The sequence below is a fragment of the Theropithecus gelada genome, chromosome 9 (genome assembly GCF_003255815.1).
Source record: "Theropithecus gelada isolate Dixy chromosome 9, Tgel_1.0, whole genome shotgun sequence".
Taxonomy (NCBI): domain Eukaryota; kingdom Metazoa; phylum Chordata; class Mammalia; order Primates; family Cercopithecidae; genus Theropithecus; species Theropithecus gelada.
In genome coordinates, this window is record NC_037677.1 from 27,840,792 (window position 1) to 27,857,289 (window position 16,498).

General features: G+C 39.2%; 1 protein-coding gene across 1 annotated transcript in view; it reads left to right on the top strand.

Moving 5' to 3' along the window:
* Positions 1-1,352: 1,352 nt before the first annotated feature.
* DNAJC1 (DnaJ heat shock protein family (Hsp40) member C1) overlaps positions 1,353-16,498 on the top strand; it is a 241,751-nt gene continuing 226,605 nt past the window's right edge. The window contains exon 1 of the mRNA XM_025397392.1: positions 1,353-1,911. Within this exon, the coding sequence (XP_025253177.1) occupies positions 1,681-1,911 (231 nt within the window). The 5' untranslated portion in view covers positions 1,353-1,680. The remainder of the gene's footprint in view (positions 1,912-16,498) is intronic.

Below are 16,498 nucleotides of genomic sequence, written 5' to 3' on the forward strand. Positions count from 1 at the left end.
GCGGAGAACTCTTATTTATCTATCCATCCATCCATCACCCCTTCTTCCCTGGCCACCTAAGGATACACCAAGAAGACAGCCATCTGCAAACCAGGAAGAAGGCTTCATCAGCACCCAACCATGCTGGCACCCTGACCCTGGACTTCTCAACCTCCAAAACTGTGAGAAATAAGTATCTGTTGTTTAAGTCACCCAGGCTAAAGTATTTTGTTATAGCAGCCCTCATGATAGATTAAAATGTGAGTAATTCAAGCATACCTATTATTTTTAAGCAAGATATACTTGCATTCATTTATGAATTCATTCAAAAATATTTCTAAAACTCCATACCAAGATTTGCATTTATTGATTTTATTTAAAAATATTTTTAACACTCCATACTAGGATTTTCTCAGTAAGATTTGCTTCCTAGTGTTTTTCTAACCTTTATCCAACATAGTATATTCTGACTATGAGAGGGAAGTAGCTTTATCATTACGCTATGGAGCTTGATTTAACTAACTAGATCCAAGATGGAAAAAGCATGAGGTCAAACTTTCAAAATTGAGCTAACTTTCTGAGTTTTAGTAGCATTTTTTGCTTCCTTCTTCCTCAACAAGAGTGGAGAGTTCAGGGAAGAGAAATGTGAGAAAGCCAAAAGGAAAATAAAGTTCACACAAGAGAATCGTGGTGGAGAAAATAACTTGAAAAGAGATTGAACAGAAGCAATGCAAGACTAGGAAGTGAGGCATTGTTACGGAAGAGAGAGAAGGTTTTTAGCCTGTCTTTTAAAACGGAAACATCTCAACTGAGGTCTATTTTCAAAAGAACCCCAACTGGAGGTGGGCTAAGATGGATAAACTCCATTCCTCCTCCAACTATGATTGAGTCACCATTATTAACTATTAATTCTACCAGGCCATTTTATGGTATTATACCTGTAAATCTTAATTCATAATTGTTTTGGTTTGAATTCCTTTTCTGCTCTACCTCTCTCTACTTACTAGATTTGCCCCTTTTAGAACCTGGTTCAACTTGTCCTGTCTTCTTTGCTGAAGGACTAATTAAATGCACGGAAGCCATAATCAATTAATCAGGCTTCAAATATGCTTTTAGTGTTCAACAGCTGGGGGAGGGGAAGACAGTAGCTATTTAGGGGGAAGTCCACGAGGGGCGTTCCAGGTAGACGCGTGATGGCTATAACCCTCCCTGTCTCTCAGCCCGTTTTGGCGCAGATTCAGCTCCACGACGCGCCCAACCGATTCAAAGGCATTTCACCTAGGCCCAGCTCGGGGCGCCAGGCGTCCAGGCTTCCGGCCACGCCCCCTTCCCCGCGGTTGCTAGGAGACGTGATGTCACCGGAAGCGAGGCCTGGGATAGGCTGAGGCAAAGGGAAGCCTCTCCCCCTGTGCAGCCCAGGCGCCGGGCGCTGGCTCTCCAGCTGTGTGTAGGCCTGGGGGCCAGGGTCCGCGGAACGTAGCGCCGACTGCGGCCCCGCCCGCCCGCCCAGCCGCTGGTCCGGCCGCGGGCTCCCGCCGCCACCGCGCTCAGTCTGGGACCAGCCGCCTGGCGGGCCGTTCCGGTGCGCCTGCCCGCGCTTTTCACTGACGGGCACTGTTTCCCACAGCCAGTGCCGCCCGCCACGTCCCAGCTCTCGGCCAACGGAGGTGCGCGGCGGGTGACCTTTCCGAGCCCAGTGCGATGACGGCTCTGTGCTCCTGGCCGGCACAGCTTCCTGGGCGCCGCCAGCTCGGGCTAATGCCTTTCCCGCCGCCGCAGCCGCGGACGCCGCTGCTGTGGCCGCTGCTGCTGCTGCTGCTGCTGCTGGCCGCCGTGGCGCCGGCGCGCGGCTGGGAGAGCGGAGACCTGGAGTTGTTTGACTTGGTGGAGGAGGTGCAGCTCAACTTCTACCAGTTCCTTGGCGTGCAGCAGGTAAGCAAGGAGGCGCGCGGGGCCGGGTGGAGAGGGGCCGGGGCAGGCGGCAGGCGACCCCGGTTCCTCAGAGAGTCGGACACGGAGGGCAGGGCTCGGTCACCCCGGGCTCTGGCTGCCCTCAGCCCGGGCCACCGGGGTTCTCAGCCTCGGAAGGACGTGTCCGTCTTCCCCAGATCCTTACTCCTGCTTCAACTTTTCTAGTCCCAGCCCCAGTGACAGGCTGGACGACACCACTTGCCTGGGGTAGGAATGCCGTCTCTCTGGTCCGGCGTTCTGGGGAAGAGCCTTCCCCCTCCAGCTGTGCTGGAGGAAGAAGGAAGAGTGGTGTGGGTAGACTTTTTTTTTTTTTTTAATTTAACACCTACCGTTTGCCTTCCTGTCCCCCTGAATGTGAGAAAGAGCAGCCGCTTCTCTAAACTGTCATCTTCCACCGAGACTTATCCTCATTCTTATTCTTATTTCAGCTGCCTCCCCTCCTCTTCCCTTCTGGGAAAGTAGGAATGCACTGTGGCCAGTGTCTGTGTTGCAGAAGTTTTTCTTACCTCGTACTTGGACATCGTTTTTAGCCTGTTAGGTAGATGTTTCTTTCGCAGTTTAGAAATCTGGAGGAATTTGAAGCCTCTACCAGGTTGGAGGTGTTAAGTTTTTTGGGCAGCAGAGGACTTGGAGTGCGATTGGAAGAGAAGCCCCCAACCAGTAATGTAGGAATGGGTTTTTTTTCCCCCTTTTGCTTTTGTTTCATTTTGTTTTCTTTTTTAGCTTGAGACATTAACTTGTAAAACCCTTCTGTTGCTTTTTAGTTCTACCATTGAGGGTGGTTGAGTGAGGGTAGATATCCAGTCTCTACCTGAAGCCTCGCGCAAAGGAGAAGATAACATTTCGCTGATTTCAGGCTTACAGGGTGAAAAATGTATATTTCACACTTATCTGATTGAGCCCTTCGTACAATGCTTTGAATAGTTATGGGAGTAAAAAATGAATGTTTACAATAGTTGTCATTCAAGGCACACTTCACATGACTAGATATGAAATGCACATCCCCCTCCCCCATAGGTTATCATAAATGTGGGTGAACTATTCAACTTTTACTGAATTTTAATTTTCAAACATTGCATTTTCATTCCATCACTGAATATAAACTTACTAGGCTGCCAGGGTACCATGAGTCTAACAGTTTTTTATTTTTGTAAGAGTTATAAAGTATAGGCATGTCACACTTCAGATTCATATGTGCAAGCAACTTTGTAATAACTGTATTTGTGATCTGTTACCTGGTGCCCGTCCCTCCTCATAGAGACACTATATATCTCATTTTCAAAGCAAATGATGATGGAGTATGTGTAAAAATAATTAGTGAAATACTAATTTTGATGACTTTTAAGAATTTCTTTAATACTGGGAATAATTAGAATTTATCATCATTGATTACATTCTTTAGGTAAAGAGAATCTTAAACATAACCTATCCAAAAATCTTGAAGATCCAGTTGTTCATGAAAAATTAAGTGCCTTTAAGAGAGCAGAAATTTAATAGCAGTTTAAAATGTAGATTATGTAATCTAGCTTTGCATGTGAACTCTCATAGAATTTTCGTTTATAATTTCATGTAACTTGATTTGCATAGTTAGTTAGGCAGTGTGAACATCCAGAGCACTTGACTTTCTGGGCAAAGATGAGAAAATAAAGAAGCATGGATAATCAAGAAGATTCTTTGTCAAGGTAGAATCTGAAAAGAAGATTATTTTATTGTTTTTAACCTGTGTTTCTCTATACAGCTGTATTGAAATTGGAAAGAGTGCAGGAGGAATTTTTTTCTGCCCAAGCAGAGAAACTGAATGGAACAAGTTTTTTTCTTTACATTGAATCTTAACTTTGTTAGATGACTTTCAGGGACCAGAAATTTGGTGGAAACAAACGCAACCTGTCCAAGGTCTTTCATGTGTAATTTTCAAGCCAGAACCATTTGGTGACTAGCCAAACATGAGGGACCAGAACAAAGTAGGTAGGCTACTGAAAGTGGTGACCTGGCTCTATGCACTAATCTCTTCTTCTTGTTCAAGCAACAGAGATGTATTTGGTGCCTATTGGATTTTAAGCATTGGGAGTTGGCCTTTATATAAAACAAAACTCCTAACCTTATAGTTCAGTAGGGAGAAACAGACAGTAAACAACCAAGTAAATAAATATAAATGTTATATGGTCAGAGAAGGCCTCTGAGAGAAGTTAGGGAGTAAGCCATGTGGGTAATTGTGTTGTAGGCCATTTGGGCTGTCATAGCAAAATGCTATAAACTGGACAGCTTTTCAACAGCAGAACTTGATTTCTCACAATTCTGGAGGCTAGAAAATCCAAGATTAAGGCTGGAAAATCCAAGATTAAGGCACTGGCAGATTCTGTGTCTGGTGAGGGCCTTCTGGTTCATAGATAGCACCTTGTTGCTGTGTCCTCACATGGTGGTAGGGACAGGCAGCTCTCTGGGGCTTCTTTTATAAGGAAACTAATCTCATCCATTAGGACTCCACCTTCATGATATAATCACCTTACAGAGGCCCCACCTTGTATTACTGTCACATTGGGGATTAGATTTCAACATATGAATTTTGAGGGACAAAAGCATTCAGACCATAGCATAGTGGAAGGGCATTCTAATAAGCACAAAAGCCAAGAGGCGGGAGCTTGCTTAGTATTTGAAGAATAGCAAGGCAGGCAGTATGGCCAGAGCAGAGTGATCAAGAACAGTAATAGGAGATCTGAGTCATAGGTGGTAAGGGAGGACCATGTAGGGCTTTGTAGGCCATTGTAAGGACTTCGGCTTTTACTTATAAGTAAGTTGGGGGAGGCCGTGTTTGAACAGAAAAGATACATGATTTGACTTGAATTTCAAAATGATCTCTTTAGTGTGCTGAGTATAGTCTGTGAGGTATTAGTTACTTAGAGGGATAATTGTGGTATAGATTGGACCTGGGTGGTAGCAGTGGAGGGTGGTGCAAAGTGGTCAGATTCTGGATTTAATTTCAACATGGAGTGAACAGAATTTTACTGATGGCTTGAATATGATAGGTGAGAGAAAAAGAGAAATTGAAGACAATTCTAAAGATTTTGGCTTCAGTAACTGGAAGGGTGCAATTGCCATTTATTGAGACGGAGAAACCTGGACTAGGAGCCTGGTTTGGAGAACATCAGGAATTTAGTTTTTGGATGTGCTAAATTTGGGGTGTCTATTAAACATTGAAGTTGAGCTGGTATGTAGGCAATTGGTTATTCAGGTGTAGAGTTGCAAGAAGAAAGGTTTGGGCTGAAGATAGGAATTTAGGAGTCTGAGGCACTTAGTAACTTGAAGCGACAAAACTGGATGAGTTCACCAAGGGAATGAATGTAAAAGAGAAGAGAAGAGATCTGGGAGCTAAGCCTTGGGGATTCCAGACTTTAAGAGTCAAGGAGCTGGATGCGGTGGCTCATGCCTGTAATCCCAGCACTTTGGGAGGCTGAGGCGGGTGGATCACGAGGTCAGGAGTTCAACACCAGCCTGGTCAATGTGGTGAAACCCTGTTTCTACTAAAAAGATAAAAATTAGCTGGGCGCGGTGGCAGGCGCCTATAATCCCAGCTACTCGGGAGGCTGAGGTAGAGAATTGGTTGAACCCGGGAGTCGGAGTTTGCAGTGAGCCAAGATCGTGCCACTGCACTCCAGTCTGGGTGACAGAGCGAGATTCCATCTCAAAAAAAAAAAAAAAGGAGTCAGGGAGATGGAGGGGAATCAACAAAGGATATAGGGCAGGAATGACCAGTAAGGTAGGAGGCGAACCAAGACAAGGTTCTCTCAAGTCAAGTGAAAAAAGTGTTTCAAAGAGAAAGGGATCAGCTGGGTTAAATGATAATGATGATTCAAATAAGACGAGCTCTGAGATTTCACTGTTGGAATTAACCGTATGGAGGTCACAGGCTACCTCAGTAAGAACTGTTTCAGTGCAGTGGTGAGATCAATAGTCTGGATAGATTGGGTTCAGGAGAGAGTGAAAGGGAAGAATTGGAGACAATTAATATAGAACATTATTTTGAGATATCCATATCGTAAACTAGAAACTAGAGATGGTAGTGACTGACTGTGGCATCTTCTTTATCCCCTTATCCACCAGGTCTAAGGTAACTCAGTTACTCTCTAAGCTTTATAATTTGAATAGCAGATGACTTAGAACTTGGACCAGACCACCTTATGACCTTGGACAAGTTAGTTGCCTCATTTTTAGAATAGATGGTAGCTTTTTATTTTCTTCATAGTAAGGCACAAAGTAGACTCCTAAATATTTATTGAATCAAACATTATAAACATTGTAACTAAATGTAAACTGTAATTCCCCAAACAAGTAGTTGCTTGACAGTTTTTACTCAACAGATTTTACTTCTATGTAATCTTTCACAGCCTTCAGGCAGCAGAAGAATCTCCTTCCATGTATTCTTAGATTTCAAGTCCTTTCTAGAAGTCTAGAAAGGGGTTGCAGAAGTCTTCGTTGAGGGGTATATACAGTTGACTTATTAGTCATTCATACTGTTTTTAGAATGACTTTAATAATAGCACATTCCAATTTGGGTATTGCGTCTTTTCAGAGGATATGGGGGGAAGATGAGAGAGGAGTATAGGAAAAAAATGTGCTTGAAAGATCTTTTGTTACCAACTTAAATTATAGGTTTCTGCACAGTATTTATATTTTGTGTAACAGCACCTGCTTCTCAGACATCTGTACTTATTGTGGGGTCAGTGGCAATTCTGTATTTCTTTTTCTTTTTTTCTTTTTTCTTTTTCTTTTTTGAAATGGAGTCTCACTCTGTTGCCCTGGCTGGAGTGCAGTGGCGTGATCCCGGCTCGCTGCAACCTCTGCCTCCTGGGTTCAAGCAATTCTCCAGCCCCAGCCTCCCAAGTAGCTGGGATTACAGGCACCTGCCACCATGCCTGACTAATTTTGTATTTTTAGTAGAGATGGGGTTTTGCCATGTTGGTCAGGCCGATCTTGAACTCTTGACCTCAGGTGATCCACCCTCCTCGGACTCCCAAAGTGTTGGGATTACAGGCGTGAACCACTGCGCCCAGCCTCTGTGTTTCTTTTAATTGTCTTTTGGGACCATGACTTTCCTTATCCTTTGTACAGTAATTCTAGCCAACAGTAAACACTTCATATTCATTCAAAAAATCTGTGAATTGAAATAATGACAAGCTAAATTATCTTAAATTTTGTAGTATTTGCTTTATGTTGAAGTCAGAGTTGTCTTCATGGTGCCAGTCAGTCATTACAGACTTCTGTTTTTATAGCTAGAAAATGTGCTTCATTCTCTTTCTCTCGTGTTTTGTAACTAAATCCTTGTATTCAAATGAATGCTGAAACTTGGTTAACAGAAGAAAAGCAGAAGAACAGTAATGTGCTTATAAAATATTTGGATTTTAGTTTTTAAATAGGAATTAATAAACCTTTTAAGCTTATTCAGTCTGTATTTTCAAATGTACAGATTAGCCATCCTTTTTAGAGGAGGGACAATTGTTGCCCATTCATCCATGCCCCATGGTGGGGAGGAACTTCCCTAAAAAAACACTGCTGAGCACTAGACCCATCTCTCACATCTTTCCATGGTGGTGTGAGTTACCTTGCTGGAGGGTGATTGCCTTTACTCTGTTTTGCTTGATTAGGAAGAGCTAATCAGTCGGAAAGCTATGAGCAGTGGGAATCAGTCTCTTTGCACCTCTCTGCCCAGACCAGTAAGGCAATTATCCTAACCAGACTTACCCTTGAGCATACTGTCTCAAAGTCTAGACTGTAGAGGAGAGGGCACAAATTGCTAACAAGCCCATTTGGCTGTCACATCTAACCTGTATTCTTCAATAGCTGTATCAGTTATAAAGGTGATAGTTCATCTCTTGTCTGCCTGACTCCTGTGTCCACTTAGTTTTTTGGATGGGAAAAACCAGTTAGTGGGGCCTCCCCAAAGCCCATCACGGTCCTTTTTAGAAATGAAGTTGATGATTTCATTCATGAATGACAGTGAATTTGTACTGTGATTATCAATTTTCTCCGGTGATTCTTTTGGTGGAATCCACTGAGCTTGTGGTGTTGAGTGTAGTTCAGTCTTTCTCTGTTGAGTCGATTCCTTTGTACATGTGTGTTGTGTAATAATAGCTTGCCCATTTTTATGTAGAATCCATTTTTTTTTAATTTGGAGAAAGAGATACACAAAATCTAGAATGGTAGATAACCTTTCAGTCATTTATATTTCTTATGTAGGCATGCAGAGAGTTAGAGCTGAATAAGTACTTGTTTAATTGTATACATCTTTGCATCAGATCGAATTTTCATACAATTAGTTATCTTATGTACACACTCTTTTTGTGATATGGTAGTGTAGTTTAGTGGAAGATGCCTGAGCCAATTTTATGGGATAAAGCAAGTCTATTGTGAAAATTTTTTCACCTATAATCTAGAACTGATGGAACAGAGACTTTTAGTTTTAAGTTTCCTTTTTCCTTTTATGCTATTCTCAGTTTTTTCTTTACTCTAATTATGAGAACAGTCTTAGAATATTTTATCTTTTGTTATTCATAGATAATAGCCTAAGTGGAACTGGGAAAGTGGAATCGGCTTCTGCTATTACAATTATTCCTAGAAATATAATCTAAAATATTATATCGATCACCATTTAACCTAGTGATTGATTTAATGTGGTAAATTTCAAAATCATATTTTATTCGATGTTGATAATAAAACAGAGGTTAAGGTTATTTGACTTGATTGCTGGGAGGAGAATTTATATGGCAATTGTAAGTAGTGCCAATGAAAGTTGTTTGATAAAATGCCTAGTATCTATACTAAACCTTTTCTCAGCTTTGTTATGCGCTCTCTCAATGAACTTCTTATTCCATGGATGGTACTATGTGACTTTCAGAACTGTTTTCTAATGTGGGCATTGTTGGGTCTATTTAGACAGTAATGATACCAGTTAATTCCACCTAGTTAAAAACAATTCCAAAGCCTTTCTTACAGAGTTATACAAAGATAAAGGAATTGCAGTGGAAAGAGAGATTTCTGATTGGATGAAGCAGGACCCTAGATCATTTTATAATGAAGTTACAGTCATATTTTCAAAAATCTTTATTTTCATCAAAACACTTAATTGTAAAAGATGGGCCCTATACTAATGAATGTAAAAATATGATTATATGTTTTAAATAACAGCATAGTATTTCATTTTAAGAACTGAATAGTTGATATTTGAGTATTAGTTATATTTACTGAAATTTTTTGTCTAAGAGTGTCATTAGGACCTAATTAGAAATTTAATCTAGAATTTATGTTTTATTCCCCATCTTAAGTAATACTAAATTATGCAAGGTTAGGATTCATTCACCATATTTGATGAGTATTTATGATTACGTCATCCAGCAACTGAAATCTCATATGTAACCAGGCATATTGCAAAAGCAAGGGCATGCCACATTCTACGTTTTTGTTAGAATGTGTGTATAAAACAATGTACTTCATTATCAGATGGATGCCTGTTTTATTGCTACTGAGGCAGTAGGCATTAAGCTCTGTGCAGCTACACAGTTAACTAATAGTATTTGAGTTGTCTACTATTAAAGCTAAGAGTCTAAGATCAAGAATTAAAGGACATGCCATAGTATATGCAGCAGCATTAAAATGGAGAAAAGCAACATTAAGATGCCACTAAGAGCAAATACTAGAATTCTGAAAGGTAGTAATATCCTTGGTTAAACACATTCTGGACTACATACAAATCCTGGTTATAGAAGGAACAAGAATTTTATTATTTTTATTTATTTATTCATTTTTTTTATTGTACTTTAAGTTCTAGGGTACATGTGCACAACGTGCAGGTTTGTTACATATGTATACATGTGCCATGTTGTTGTGCTGCCCCCATTAACTCGTCATTTACATTAGGTATATCTCCTAATGCCATCCCTCCCCACTCCTCTCACCCCATGACAGGCCCCGGTGGATGATGTTCCGCTTCCTGTGTCCAAGTGTTCTCATTTTTCAGTTCCCACCTATGAGTGAGAACATGCGATGTTTGGTTTTCTGTTCTTGCGATAGTTTGCTAAAAATGGTGGTTTCCAGCTGCATCCATGTCCCTACAAAGGACACGAATTCATCCTTTTTTATGGCTGCATAGTATTCCATGGTGTATATGTGCCACGGTTTCTTAATCCAGTCTGTCATTGATGGACATTTGGGTTGGTTCCAAATCTTTGCTATTGTGAATAGTGCCACAATAAACATACGTGTGCATGTGTCTTTATAGCAGCATGATTTATAATCCTTTGAGTATATACCCAGTAATGGGGTGACTGGGTCAAATGGTATTTCTAGTTCTAGATCCTTGAGGAATCGCCACACTGTCTTCCACAATGGTTGAACTGGTTTACACTCCCACCAACAGTGTAAAAGAGGAACAAGAATTTTAAACTGTTACATGAGACCCAACTGTGGCATGTATAGTGAGCAGTAGTCAAAATGAGTTATGACCAGAAAGAAAAAGATCATTGTTGCCATTTACTGGGAAAGTATGAATAGACCGTGGAGAAATCTTAGGGTCCATACACATGAGGAAGGTAGAAACTTCTTATTTCTAGTCAATCCTTAAGGACTTTATTTATACCATTAAAACAGGTCAGGTTAAGGAATCTATTCCATGACCAACTGAATTTATACATTAAAAAGAAACCTCTGATTTTAGAAAAGTTTTTTAAATTGCAAATCTTATTAATAGTTATTTTCAATCACCACACTTTTCGTTAACAGATAAGATTACTATTTAGGTTCTTTTCTGACTTTAAGTGGTGTTTTGTATTAATAGTTGGTGATTAAATTTGATTTATGGAAGTTAACACGTATAAATATATATAATATATTAATATATAATATATATAAGTATATATAATATAAACATATATAAAGTAGGAAGTCTGGAAATTGTGATTTAATTATATCATACAATATTTCTGTATGGATCTTTTATATGTAGTAGGAAATAGACTTCTTGTATTTAAAGTATTTTAGTTCAGACATTTGGTAAAGTTCAAATGACAGCCATGTTGTGCAGTTCTGTAGTAGTTTTAAACAATCAATGTGTGACTTTTTGTATCACCCGTTTGGAAGTACATAAGATTTAACTTAAAGTAAATTAGGTTGATTTTGCAAGTGTTTATTGTGGAAAGCTTCACAGTTTTTCAACATGCTGCCATCTCTTAAAACGTCACTGAAGCTTCTTGTTTTGAATTGCCTTCAAAGCTTGCAGCATATTCTTCACATTAGCCTCATTAGTAGTAAATGTTAAAGTTGGGTTTGGTTTTTGGCTATAGCAAATAGTCATTTGGAGCTAAATTTGGTGACTACATTAGGTTAGGAAGCTCGGATAAATAGTTTGTATTGATGAAAAGATCTGAATATAATTTTCATGTAATGCTGATAGACTGCCTTGAGGACTGTTCTCAAAGAAAAGTTACAGAGAAGTTTTGAGTGATATTGACACAAAGTAATAAATCTGTAGCTTCACAAGGCAATAGAATGTGTTAGAGTAAATGACTCTTGGACTACTTATTACTTTGTGGGTAGCAATTTTTTTTAAAAAAAGTTTGCTTGCAGGATAAAAATGTGTAAATAAAAGTGATATTAATTTTAGAGAAGTGGGAAAATATAGAGCTAGAAGAAAATATTTCAATTATCTGCTTGCTTTTAATATTAACAAAGATCATGATAGTATTCATTATATATTTCTATAATAAAGCAAGTTAAAACCGAGTGATACAGGAATTAGAATAAATGTTAGAGGCAGTAGCTGAGAATACCACTGAGGAAGAAAGCAGGATATACGCAGAGAGAAACAGATACAGAAAAATGCATAAATACAAATATAAATGAAAATGGAGTAATATCTCCATCTTGTGGCCTTCTTTGGATATTGCCATTAAAAATGTTGAGGGGTTGTATTTTCACAACTGTAGGCATAAGTAAGAATAAAATATGAGACAGGCGGAAACAAAATATGAGTCAGAGAGTTCTTGCAGTATTTTGCAGGCACTTTTAAGACCGAGCTTCCCAGTTGGTGTGCTGCAAGCAAGTGTGCTGAGATAGTGATGCCCTCCCTTGAGCAGCTGTAACAGTTTACTCCAGTGTGTCTTACAAATACAATTTTCTGTAATGTGCCATGGTATGAAAGAGGTTGGGAAAACACTGCTAAGGCATGCAGTTCTGATGCTTTTTTTCCAGGGGAAGAGTTATTTATTAATTTATTTATTTTTATTTTTTATTTGTTTTTTGAGACAGAGTCTCGCTCTGTCGTCCAGGCTGGAGTGCAGTGGCGTGATCTTGGCTCACTGCAGCCTCTGCCTCCCCCGTCCACGCCATTCTCCTGCCTCAGCCTCCCGAGTAGCTGGGACTACAGGCGCCCACCACAACGCCCAGCTAATTTTTTGTATTTTTAGTAGAGACGGGGTTTCACCGTGTTCGCCAGGATGGTCTCGATCTCCTGACGTTGTGATCCGCCCGCCTCAGTCTCCCAAAGTGCTGGGATTATAGGCGTGAGCCACCGCGCCCGGCCCCAGGGGAAGATTTATGAGAGAGAGACGGTGCATGTGTGTGTGTATGCATTTATATACTTACAAGTATGTGTGTATAGTAAATATATTTATAAATTTATGAGTGTGTAGACTGAGTGTATAAATTTATGAGTATAAAATGTTTAGCTTGTAAAGTATATATATGGTAAATATAAAAGTATATATCTAAATATAAAATTGTTTTATAATATTAGTCTTATCAAAATATTTCCTAAAGATCCTTGTTTAGCTCTCATAGAAACAAAAGTATTGTTTAATGTATGGGCGAGGGAATTTAGATAGAGACGGAATCAATAAGTCTTTGATTAATTAGCATTCTTTACCTGATTACTTACCCTGGATGTCAGAATGGCCATTAAATGTTACCAGAGTTTGCAATAACTCTAGAGTGATACTTTAATGAGCTGTAACCATCTGCTGTATGAAGAGGATACAAATGACTTTGAAATGTGTAAGTATTCAAATTCTGGGTAGTCTGAAGTAATATTTTGTGACACTAGGGGATAAGATAATATTTTACATACAAATGTTGACCGATGGATATTTCATATTTTTGACAGCTGACAGACTCTTTCAAGCCATTCATTCCTCAGTGCAGCACTGTGCAATAGATAAATGATACAAAACACAGAGGTGATGCTAAATTTTCTAAAAGTTATATTTAAGAATGTAAAAAACAGGTGAAATTAATTTCTTTTTTTTGAAATGGAGTCTTGCTCTGTTGCCCAGGCTGGAGTGCAGTGGCACAGTCTCTGCTCACTGCAACCTCCTCCTCCTGGGTTCAAGCGATTCTTCTGCTTTAGCCTCCCTAGTGGCTAGGATTACAGGAGTGTACCACCATGCCCAGCCTGAAATTAATTTTGATAATGTATTTTATTTAACCCAATATACTAAAATATTATTCCAACATGGAATCACATTTTCAAAAATTATTATTATTTTTTGAGACAGAGTCTCGCTCTGTCCCCCAGGCTGGAGTGCATTGGTACGATCTTGGCTCACTGCAACCTCCGCCTCCCGGGTCGAGCAATTCTCATATCTCAGTCTCCCAAGTAACTGGGAGTACGGGCACATGCCACCACGCCCGGCTAATTTCTGTATTTTTAGTAGAGACGGGGTTTCAACATATTGGTCAAGCTGGTCTCGAACTCCTGACATCAGGTGATCCACCCGCCTTGCCTCCCAGAGTGCTGGGATTACAGGCATGAGCCATCATGCCCAGCCAAAAATTATTAATGAAATATTTCACATTTTAGCTTTTTGTACTAAGTCAGCAAAATCCATGTATGTTTTACATTTATACTTCTAGCACACCTTAATTTGGAAGCGAAATTTTGATTGAAAATACTTTATCTGTATTGAGATTTCATAAGGCATATAGCTAACAAGTAGATTCACGTACCCAAATCGTTGTAAGCAAAAGTTTCCAGTAACTGAATAGAATATCAGTTTTTCAATTTAAATATAAATTAATTAAAATTAAAATTTTGGTTTATCAGTTGTACTGTCACATTTTAAGTGCTTAAATATGTCTAATGCTTATTGGATAGCATACATTGGATAGCCTTAGGAAATTAACATTTCTGTGTTGTGTAGATACAGCTAAATGTTTTTGGGTAAAATCACTGATTATTGTTTCCATTTTGTTAGGGACATAGTTTGTAGTTTTCATATTTTTTTAAACCCAGTGTAGCTTTTGTTGTTTTGTTTTCAGGTTGTTCCAATTGTGCTAGCGATCGTATTCCTAGTTAGTTATCTATACTAGACATTTTGACTATACTTTGTTCTGTAAAGGCTATTGGTATAAAGTTCGTGCTGTTCTAGGAACATTGGTTGTCTGAACTTCCATGCATAGGCTTGTCTGCTAAGGGTGGTTTCAGGTAATCACTTTAATTAAAGTTGGTCATTTGCTTCTGCTAGCTCATCTATTATATTTTATAATTCTTTAAGTGTTAATTATTAACTTAATATATATGTCGTTAGTGATATTTTGATCAAGAAATCACCAGAGTTCCTATTTTGTAGTTTTAGCTTTCAGGGTGCCCATTCTCCCTATTCTGAAACTCATCCATCTTCTGTATTGCTAGCTATGAAATATTCACTGTATTCTCTCCTGTCATTTATTTTGATTATTTTAGTATCTTTAATTAAATGATTTTAAAAAGAGATTGCTAGATGCATTTCTGTTTGTGTGCCAGTCTGTTGGCTCTTTATAATACCAATCAGGGATTCTAACATCACCCTTTTTTACTAGCTGCCTCTGCTACCTTTTCATAGCTCCTAATGAGTACAGCTTTCCTTTGAACTGAATGATTAATTAGTGATCTTTTTACCTTTACCTTTTGTAATTTCATAAATAGCTGAGAAAAAGAAGTAGATTTTACTGTTGACAGTTCTTACACATACTTAGCTCCTGTTATTTCAAATGGACCTGGTACATGCAGGAAATTGCACTGGTGTCCAAGATATTAAACATTCTATGCGGAGGGAAAGACAACAACAAAACAAAAATTTTAAAACTGACAATAGAGTCCTGAAGTTGGTGGAGACCTCACGAATATCTCTTTCCTCATAAGGAGTCTCTTCTGTAGCACTCCCAGCCGATGGTCTTCTAGCCTGCTTGATGGTGTCTAACAATAGGGATTATGAAACAACCTGTTAAGTTTTTGTATAATACTACTCAGTGGAAATTTTATTCTTAAAGCCCAAATCATAATTCTTATCTACTTTCAATGTACTCACTATCTTCTGGAGTACCCCTGAACATACTACTTCTAAATAATTTTTCTGCGTGCCTTAAAATAAAATGCACAAGGGAAATAATTATTTGTTGATTTTCTCCACACAGTAAGGTCTTTTTTTAAAAAGTACAGCCAAACTGAGGGGCTATTTGTTTTCATTGTCTTTAGATATGTACCAAGGCCACCCTAAAGAAGACTCAAGCCGCCATAGTTATAGTTGTCTTGGCACTGCATTAGGCATGATTTGTGGTTACTATATACAATTCCCAGGGTTTATCAAAGTCAGCAATAGGAAAATTATGGAAGATTGAAAAATAAGATGATTTGTTATATGCCATCTTTGATAATAGAGGCTACAGAATAAACTTAATTAAAAATGTAGCCAGAAATTGCTATAGACTCTTGAAGCAGCACCCTGTGTACAGTTGTGCAGTTTGTGTATCTGCTTCAGACCTGTCATTGTTATAAAAATGTTTTAGACTTTGGCATTGTTAAGAATTGCACATAGGTGGTTAAACTGTGAAGTAAATAATTCATCTTTGATAATTGAAATATTGTTTCTATAGGTGGAATTTTAATTTTCAGACCTGTCTTGAGTGTGAGTTTCTCTCTTCTCTCTCTTCACCTCTCCCTAGTGGCTTTATAGATGTTTTTACTCTTTTCTCTGAGACACCTAGGAAAGAACTAGGTCTTATATAGGTGGCTTAGGGCTCCCTCCTGAGGTTACACTGGGGCCATTGCAGATCCAGATACCAAGCCTGCAGGTCCCTTGGCCTGATCTGGACTGTGGAGCTAAAACCATTGCCTCTTAACATCTCAGATACGTAATATTTTATAAGTTGTAGCCTCGGGCAGTGTCCTTCTCACTCTTCACATTTTTTTTTCCCCACAGGCGGTGGATTGCCACTGCAACCCCTGATTTCAAGCAGCAAGCCTGGCTGTGATCCCAGGCCTTTGTAGAGTACTTTTAGTCCTCATCACTCTATGGGAGTCAGACTTCTTGTTTCGTCTGCCTGCTTGTAATCATGGAGCCCAGGAGGCCTATAGCTTAACCCCTATTTATGGCTACAGGTTTTCATTTGTTTTTGTCTCTAGAGATGCTTAACAAGTTTTTGATCATGGCTATATGTTTATAATTTTGTCTCTTTAAATTTAACTTTGGTATATGTTTGGTGTGGGGTTTCGGAGGAAGTCCCTCAAATACTTAGAGTGCAGTTTTCA